This window comes from Lissotriton vulgaris, chromosome 1_1, assembly GCF_964263255.1.
Source record: "Lissotriton vulgaris chromosome 1_1, aLisVul1.2, whole genome shotgun sequence".
NCBI lineage: Eukaryota > Metazoa > Chordata > Amphibia > Caudata > Salamandridae > Lissotriton > Lissotriton vulgaris.
The window spans coordinates 1,080,761,990-1,080,772,050 of NC_141685.1; the positions used below are offsets into that span (position 1 = coordinate 1,080,761,990).

At 47.5% G+C, this 10,061-nt stretch overlaps 1 protein-coding gene across 1 annotated transcript in view; it reads right to left on the reverse strand.

Annotated features, from left to right (window-relative positions):
• The window catches only part of NPTXR (neuronal pentraxin receptor), a 71,611-nt gene extending 61,915 nt beyond the window's left edge, over positions 1-9,696 (reverse strand). Inside the window, exon 1 of the mRNA XM_086963404.1 lies at positions 8,105-9,696. Within this exon, the coding sequence (XP_086819530.1) occupies positions 8,105-8,698 (594 nt within the window). The 5' untranslated portion in view covers positions 8,699-9,696. The remainder of the gene's footprint in view (positions 1-8,104) is intronic.
• Positions 9,697-10,061: the final 365 nt, after the last annotated feature.

Genomic DNA, 10,061 nt, shown 5'->3' on the forward strand with positions numbered 1-10,061 from the left:
CAGCAACTATGAGTGCTGCACTGTGTTGCACTGCATTGTGTGACAGATTCATAAATCTGAAACAAGGTTTTTTATGAAAGTGTTATGGAATGTTTGACATCTCTGCTTGAGAGCTAGCGGAATGCGATATACCACCCCCTTTTAAAGGATCCACCCTGGAAGGGCAGGACTGGAAGCAAAATCAGTCCTGGTCACCCGTTGCTGTAGGGACGCGCAAACTGACTGCGGGCTACGGATACTCCGAGACTGTGTCTTAGGTCTCAACTTACCATAGTTGGACCGGAACAAGTGGCGCTTTAAGTTTCAATTTGCTACTGCTGTCTCTGCCTAGCTCACATCTAGTTTTCAAAATGTAACTCCCTGCTAATTATGAGTTGGGTCCCTGTCCAGCCTCCCTCAACTGTAGGGGTACTGGGTCTCTAAATTCAAACCTTTGAAGAGAAGTACTCCTAAGAACCTTTGCAGCTCTGAAGGCTGTTTACTGGAAGTTGGAGCACACGTGTTCCAGCTTCCTGAAGTTGCAAGAAGCAGGAGACTTGTGTACTTTTCTAAAAAAAAAACAGAGATAATCCAGCAAAAGAGGTCATGTGCCAGCCGACACAGGATAAGCCATCGGACCTGCTTACCTAGAAAGAAGGTGGGAGCTGTCTGAATGAGAAAAAGTTACAGAGGAGAAGCAGACCAGGCTTACTATCACAGCGGCAAAATTGCTAGTGAGCAACTCCGAAGAGTTTCTCCATTTGGTAGGTATCCAACTGGGCACCACTTGATACTTTTGTCCCTTCACTGCAGCTCCCCATATTTGCCTTTTTGAGGGGACCAAAGAACTGTTACAGTCTACAGGTGAATAGCATCTGTTACCACGCATGCCAAAACCATGCGTGGCTTAACAACGCAGTCAGTATCACAACTGTGTCGTTACCACGAGTTCCATTACAATGAAGTGCTTTAGGGAAGCGCTGGACTTTTGAATAGTTTAAATAACTACCCTAACTCCAGTCGATGTATCTTTAGCTACAGTGTTGGACTTCAACACCAGTCCAACACCACATTCCCTAAAGCAAGTTGTTGTTATGACGTACGTTGTAATGGAACTCGTGGTAATGTCACAGTTGTGGTACTGACTGAGTTGTAAAGGCATTCCGATGTAAGGCCTGCATTGTAATAGATGTTTCCCTCTACAGGTGTGCTGCAAAGATAGCAGAAAAGAAACAGTGACCCCATTTGCACCCTTTGACTCTAAGTTATTCACAAAGTCTATGTTAAAGGACTCAAAACTCCTGCATTTGATACTGTGAGTACTGAATCCTGTCACAAAGAATCTGTGAAGAACTCAGGGTTAAGCTTGTTCCTGGAAAACACCTATTCCTCTCCGGAAGGAAGACCAAGCCACTAATGATCCCCAGTGAGCTAAATATTCAACCTCAAACACAAGATCCAGAGAGCTCGGTGGTCATGCCCTTGCTGTGAGGTTCCCTGGGTCTTTGGGACACAGAAAAATCTTAACCATGACCAGCCACTTCCAAGCTTCGGATTTTTAAGCCTATCTCGTGCCAATGTCTCTAGCCGCCAGGTACTAAAGTGTCTTACACCCTTTGGTACTTTTGGTTCTTACACTACTAAAGTATGTATGTTAGCGCTGGGATACTTACGGGTGACTACGCGCTCTATAAAATTAAATAATAATAATAATAATAACAGTCTGATGTCAGTGCATAAATGATATAACCATAAGATAAAGCACTTAAATATTGTAGTCCGAGTGCTTCCGAATAATGACTAAATCTGCCCATGGGAATTCCTCACTACATTGCTCATGTTATATCACGTAACAAAAGTATTGCATACCCTACATCGACCTTACCACAACATCACGAGGTAAGTCTTGGTAAGTAGATGTAGAGGTAGGAATAAAAATGACAGATTTACCTTCAAACGACCTTCATATAGTGACATACAACCTGTTCACAAAATACAGTAGTTCTGCTCAAAGTATTTGCAGAAACCGCAATGTTGCTTACACTATCCAATATAAAATCTAATGGGGCATGTCTTCTGCTAAGTGATGGACTTAGATGTTTTCACTATTGATCTTGAATTTAACCGTTGTACTTATCAAACTTTATACTGAAGACATATTCATTTTACTAGAAAAGCTAGACTAGACATTGACCGTTATTAAGGGTTTGATTTAGAGCTTGGCGGATGGAGTAAACTCTATCAGGATAGTGGAGAACAGTACATCACAAACTCAAGGGACCACTGCCTGCCAAATGTAGAGTTGCCTATGGACAACTCTCTACATTCACATTTTGGTTCTTTCCTGTCCCTACTGCCAAGGTTTTTCTTGTGGTGACGAACAGGCCAAAGAAGCCTTAACACCATTCACCCTTAATAGGGCAGACACTGTAAAGTCCTGCCTCCGATGGCTGACTCAATTAAGCCATCAGAGAAAGTATTCCATTGAGGGAGCCAAACGTGGGCTCCATAAACAGAATACTTACAGTGTGCCTTACTCTAATAGAGGCGAGTGACCATTAGTTTAACGGAAAAGGTACTCTGTTGCAAACATGATGGAGTATCCTGTCTGCCAAATTCAGAATCAGGGCCTAAGTGTGGTAGCTTATGTGTTACATTGTATCTGTCACTATATCGAAGTCGATAATATCGACCTGCAAAAATCGCATCTACTACATTGTCTCTCACTACATCGTCAAGGCAAGTACTTTATTTGTTATATTCCGCCCCACATCTGCTTACCTAGACTTACCCTGTGATGTAGTCGTAAGGTCAATGTAGTGGATGTATTGTTATTGCCATGAGTTATAACGCATGCGATATAGTGGTGTTATACCCTGCAACAAACCTTGATACCCCCCTTCTCTGGCTCAGCACCTACTGCTTGACAACAGCTGACACTTTAGAGGGAAAGGAGTGTGTCTTGGATAACCTCTGGCACCCTAGAATCCTGTTTCCCAGGCCAGCAGCAAGAACAGGCAATCTCACTTGTGGCATTGCTAGGTGCTTTCTGCAACCAGCAACATTTGGGTAAAAGACGGGCACTCAGCCTGCCGCTCCCTGTGAAAGTAAGTCATGATATAAAAACAATGGTACATGGCTTGTGAAAGTAATTCATATTATGACAAGTCCATCTCAATCCTCGGACTATGAATACCTTGGAAAGTAATCGCTGTAAGCAGAATAACTCTGCCCCCATTCACAGACCATCAAGTTGTGTCTTATTAAAATTAATTCAGTTGTAGACAGCCACACCTGGTGAGAAGACTTCCTATCATTCTAGGATGCCCCCTTTACTCAAGCAAACCCTGCCCCACATACCCCAAGCATTCCCTGTGTGTCCATTCCCCAGCACTACTTCCAATCTCAAATCCCAGCCATGATTCCATTTTCTAAAACTGAGCCATGCTTTCACACCCAAATGCCAGAGGGACGCCCATTTCAAATCTCTGTGAATAACTAAATTCCCAACTCTCATCCGTGCCTGCCCTCTAAAAATCTCTTTGTATCCCAAATCCTAGTGGTGTCTTCGCTCCCAAATCCAAATCTCAAAACCCAGACCCTTGCTAGAACCTCATCTTAGCTGAGTCTTTATTTCCCCAATCCCAGGGATATATCCATTCCCAAATCCAAGTGGTACCACCGTTCTCAAATCCAAGTGGTGCCTCATTTTACAAATCCCAGCAATGCCTCTCTATTCCCTATTCTAAATTATGTCCAAACGTCCCAAATGCCAGCCTTGTCACTATGCACAAATCCCAGCTATGCCTCTGAATCCAAATCTCAGTCGTTCCTCCATTCCCAAAAGCCACCAATACCTCCTTTCCTCAAATCTCAGCTGTGTGGTTAGCGCTAAATATAAGCAGTCCCTACAAACTCAAATCCTATGTCTGCATTTCCCAAATCCCGTTGGTGTCGCCAGTCTGCATTCCAGGGGTACCTCCATTCCCAAATCCCAGTAGAAACCTAATTCCAAAATCTCAAACATGGCTTCCATTCCCATACCTCAGCAGTAACTCCATTCACAAATCCCAGTAGTAACCTAATTCAAAAATCTCAAATGTGGCTTCCATTCCCGAACCCCAGCAGCACCTCCATTCCCATACCCCCGCAGTGCCTCCAGTGCCATGCGCTATCAGTACTCCCACTTGAAAATCCTAGCAGTACCTCTAATCCCAAAACCCAGCAGAAACCTCACCCTAAATTCCATCAATTACACTAATCCCAGCAGTACTTCTAATCCCAAACGCCAGAAGCATCTCCAGCTTCAAATTTCAACAGTACCTCCAATCCCTTATCTCAGCCGTACCTCCAATCCTAAATCCCAGCCGTGCCTCCAAACTCCATGCCCAGCTGTATCTCTGATCCCAAACCGCAGATGTACCTCCACTTCCAAATCTCAGCACTACCTCAAATCCCATATCTAAGCAGTACATCTAAGAGAAAATTCCAGCAGTACCTCAAATCCTAAATCCTTGCAGTACCTCCAAACTTCACTCCCAGCTCTACCTCTGATCCTAATCCCCACAAGTACCTACAATTTCAAATCTCAGCACTACCTCCAATCCCATATCTCAGCAGTGCACCTGATAGAAATCCCAGAAATACCTCTAAACTCCACTCCCATCTGTACATCTGATCTTAAACCCCATAAGTACTTCAAATTTCATATCCCAGCACTACCTCCAATCCCAAAGCTCAGTAGTACACTTAAAAGAAAATCCCGGCAGTTTCTCAAATACTGAATCCCTGCAGTACCTCCAAACTCCACTCCCATCTGTACCTCTGATCCCAAACTCCAGATGTATCTCCACTTCCATATCTCAGCACTACCTCCAATCCCATATCTCAGCAGTACACCTAAAATAAAATCCCAGAAGTACCTCAAATCCTAAATCCCGGTAGTACCTCTAAACTCCACTCCCATCTGTACCTCTGATCTTAAACTCCATAAGTACCTCCACTTCCATATCTCAACACTACCTCCAATCCCATACCTCAGCAGTATACCTATTAGAAAATCCCAGAAGTAACTTCAATCCCAAAGCTCAGCAGCCCACTTAAAAGAAAATCTCGGCACTTCCTCAAATGCTGAATCCCTGCAGTACCTCCAAACTCAAATCCCATCTGTACCTCTGATCCCAAACCCCATATGTATCTCCACTTCCATATCTCAGCACTACCTCCAATCCCATACCTCAGCAGTACACCTAAAATAAAATCCCAGAAGTACCTCAAATCCTAAATCCCTTCTGCCCCTCCAAACTCCAGTCTCATCTGTACCTCTGATCCCAAACCCCATATGTATCTCCACTTCCATATCTCAGCACTACCTCCAATGCCATACCTCAGCGGTACACCTATTAGAAAATCCCAGCAGTCCCTCTAAATCCTAAATCCCTACTACCCCTCCAAACTCCACTCCCAGCAGTCCCTCTAAATCCTAAATCCCTAATGCCCCATTAAACTCCACTCTCAGCTGTACCTCTGACCCAAACCCCAGATATACCTTCAGTCCCCATATCTCGGCACTACCTCCAATCCTGAATCCCAGCCGTGCCTCCAAATTCCACTCCCATCTGTACCTCTGATCCCAAACCCCATATGTAGGTCCACTTCCATATCTCAGCACTTCCTCAAATCCCATACCTCAGCAGTACACCTATTACAAAATCCCAGCAGTCCCTCTAAATCCTAAATCCCTTCTGCCCCTCCAAACTCCACTCCCAGCTGCACCTCTGATCCCAAACTAGGGTGACCAACCATCCGTAAATTTCACGGACAGTCCGTAAATTGGACCTCACGTCCATTGTCCGTGAGGATCCCTTTTACGGATGCCTTTTGTCCGTAATTCTGGGCCCTGTAGGGAACAGCACTGCTCCCTGCCAGAGGCCTCAACTCCCTAATGGGGCCGCCACATACTCCTCATCGGAGCACAAGAGTAGCCCCACCCGCCCATTGTCATTCTGTCTGCGGGCTGATTGCCACATCCAGAATGACAATGGGCCAGTTTGGGCTGCAAAGCATGTGGTGGCCGGCCTCCTACAACCTCTCTCCACGGCAGGCATTCTGTCAGACAGAAGACTACCTGAGGGGGGTGCGGGTGGAGTTGTTTATTTGTTTCTTGACGTTTGCAGAAGCATTTTGTTTTCACGCAGGAGGCCTATCGGGCTGCCAGCTAGTTTGGGTCGATTAGAGAGGCAAATCAGAGAGTTAGTTTGGATTGTGTTGTAGGCAGGAGCTCTCAACTTCAATGTTATTCTACACAGAAGACAATGTAACTAGATGAGGCTTGCAGTGACATGACTGAATTTAATTGAAAATGGGTTAGTGAAGTATTTAGCAGTTTTGAGTGGGAGGAGTTTGGATTGGGTGATGCCGAATAGAATGCCCCCTTAATTATCTAAATGCACATGTTGCTGAATAAACGTGTAATCATTATAGGCATCTGTCATAGTAAAGCTTTGTTTGTCCAGTCTCTAAAAGGGGAGTCAGGGGCTTTCTGGTGCACGGTGTGCATGGTTGCACGTGCCAAAGGATACGTTTATTTAATTCCACTGGGGTCAAAGGCTATTAGGGTGACAGTATTGCCATTTTAGAACGGATGCATTTTCAATATTAAAGGAAGCCATTATTGCTGCTTTTTTATTTGATGAAACTAACAACCATTAACAAAGCCAATAGTTCTGGCTTGTTGCAGGTGTAACGTTACTTGTTGTGTTATTTGGATACAATGACAGCAGACGCAAAATACCAGTTAGGCGGTACACTATACTATGCACAGATTTTTACCGTAGGTGTTTAAAGCCGCACCCTTAATTACATCAAACATCCACTTTGAAGAAACCCCCCAGTTTTTTCATCCCACTTAAATCCCTGGAAACAACACTATGTCAGTCACCTCATGACCTGACGCTGTGCATCATGCATGACTCATGACTCAGATTGCCTATGTGCAAGGGCATAGTGAACCCTTCCCCACCCCACCCCTTGCTTTAGGAACTAGAGCAAGGGTGATGTTCTTGTTAGGCCTCTTCTGTCTGCAATTCTGCAGACAAAGGCTCAGCTCATAATTAAAATGAAAAAGTGGGTGAGTAAGCAAAGAGATGGGTGGATGGCTCGATGGATTAGTGAAAGGGTGAATGGATGGATAATGAGAGAAAGGATGGATGGATGGATGAGTGAGTGAGTGGAAGGATGGATAAGACAAAATGTAAAAAGATAGATGCTTGGGTGGAAGGGTAGAAGGATGGGTAAAATGATGGGTGGATGAGTGAAAGGCTGGAGGGAAGAGTTAAAGGGTGTATGTATGTGTAAAATTATGGATGGATGGATTGATGAATTGATAAGTGAAAGGATGAATGGATGGACCCATGAGTGAAAGGTTGGATGTAAGGATGGATGAGTGAGTGAAAGGGAGGGTAAATGGACAAAAGGATGGATAGATGAGTGAAAGGGTGGCTGGATGAGAGAAAGGATGGATGAGTGATAGGGTCAATGGATGGATTCATGAGTGGATGAGTAGATGGATGGGTGGAAGGAAGGATGGCTAAGTGCAAGGGTCGATGGAGAGAGAAAGTGAGGATGGATGGATGCCAAGGGTGAACGGGTGGAAGTATGAGTGACTTTGTGGATGGATGAGTAAGTGAAAGGATGGCTGGATGGGTGAAAGGCTAAAAGGCTGGATGGATGAGTGAATGGATATATGGGTGGAAGAGTGGATGGATGAGTGTACCGATGGATAGGGTGAAAGGGTGGATGGATAGTTAATGAATGGATGAGTGAAATGATGGATGGATGAGTGAAATGAAATGAAATGAGTTTGCAAATGGTTGAATATGTTTGGCTATGGATGGGTTGAATTATATACTATTGCGTGAACTCCTCTGATGTGTCTGCAAAACGTACCTGTTGTCCCAAAGTTTGTCCTGAATTTTGACCTCCTGTCCTGAATTTTTGTCCTGAATTTCGACCCTTTGTCCTGAATTTTTACACTCGCTGTCCTGAATTTGGACCCGTGCCAGTTGGTCACCCTATCCCAAACCCCACAGGTCCGTAAAGGACGCTACCTCCGGGTCCCACTCACCTCGATTTTCTCGGTGCGGTCCTTCAGGGTGCGCACGGACTCCTCTAGGTCGTGCACCACGTCGGAGGAGTCGTGGGGCAGGTCCCCCATGGTGTCCTTGCCGCTGGCCCAGGCGTGCGCCGCCGCCGAGTCGTGGAAGCTGCGCTCCAGGCCGTTCTCGCAGCGGCTCAGCTTGCCCGTCAGCTCCCGGATGGCCTCCTGGTCGGTGGCGATCTGCCCCTTCTGCTGCAGCACCGTCTGCCGGAGCTGCTCGGCCGTGGCCTGGAGGAAGAGGACGTCCTCCCGCGAGTGGCCGCCGGCGGGCGCGTCCTGCGGGGTGTCCGAGGGGCACTCCAGGGCCAGAGGGGTGCACACCATGCGGCTGTAGAACTGGGGCGCCAGCGGCTTGGTGCCGGAGAGGTCCAGGGTGGCGCTCTTATGCCCGGCGCGGCCGCCGTACAGGGTCTCGGCGCGGTGCAGGGAGCCTAGCTCCTTCTCGGGGGGCATCAAGGCGTTTGAGTCGTTGTCCGGGCCGTGCGCCGCGCCGCCGCCGCCGCGGAAGGCTGGGTGGACGCTCGCAATGATGCATATGATGGCGCCCAGGAAAGCCAGCATCCCGGCGGCCAGCAGGACAGCCAAAAACTTCAGGGTGACGGATTTCTGGGGTGCTCACAGACAGGAAAATATATATATAGTGGGTCGAGGGGTAGCGGAAGCCCACTGCCCACGACCAGGAGGCAGACACAGGGCAGGTGCTCGGGGAAGCAGATATCAGATGTCAGGTCCGCTGCCACTGGCTGGCGGAGCCCCTGCTGGGATACGCACCAAATGTAAATGTGACTGTCCAGTTTGTAAGAAGCGCTTGATGATGTGTCACACGCTCCCTCTACGTGCTTGGAAAGGGTGGGGGGACAGGGTGTTACAGGGAGTTGAACAAGATCAAACACTTCGTCAGTCTGGGATGCTGAGACTAGAGCTCAAGCCTCCTGGCACCAGGGTCGGCAAGCTAATTACTAGAGCACATCTGCTGCTGCGTAACGGTGTAGCCCAAATAAGGTGCCAACCTGGGGCACGGGGAGGGGTGCGGGGGGGAGAGGGTCGCCGTTTAGGTACTGAGTTCCGGTGGCATTGCTAAATCAGGTAGTTTGGGTGGCCCTGCTCTGAGGCACAGTTCGGGAAACCCCGACTCAGATGCTCAGCGCTCCGGTACTGCCGCCGGATGGTGATGTTGGCTGCCCGTGGGTACCTCTGCTAGGATGCTGCTGGCCCTGGGTACCACCCAGGTGATGCTGAGGTGCGTAGCTCTCCGGTATCTCCGCTCCGATGCTGCTCGTGGGTACCACCACGCTGAGGTATCAAGTCTGGGTACCAGTGCTGCGATGCAGACCTGGGCACAACTCTCGTGATGCCGAGATATGAACGTGGTACACCGCCGATGAGATGCGGACACGCTCCGCTTCCTCAGCCTCACGCCAGGAGCCTCCTTCCCGTTGCCTCCTCCTTTTCCCTGCGGGTCCGCACTCCTTTAACCCTCTCGGTGCGGGGCTGTGTGCTGAGGTGGAAAAGGCGCGGCCCTCGCCATCGGCTGATGTTGCCAGACACAAATGACTGAAGGACGGAGCCAAGGACCCCGAACTAAGGGCTCCCGCTTTCTCCACAGAGTGCATCGCTGCTAGAGAAGGGCGAGCCCAAAAATTAGCTGGGAGAGCCGAGCCAAGGGTCTTACTCGGCTCTGAGAGCCCATGCACGAGTCGAGCCCTAAAAATGATTGCTATGTAAATCGTCCAGCAAACATCACGCAAAATATGATAAAGTCTCTTCATAATTTAAAAAAAAATGTATTTTTTTAACGTCATCGTTTTGACATTAATGCTTCACATTACAGCACTGCTCTGAGAAGTACTTATTAAAAGTGATAGTTTTTTTAAACATGAACCGTTAGTGAACTAAGAGGCAAGAAAAGTTGTCATGCAAACCC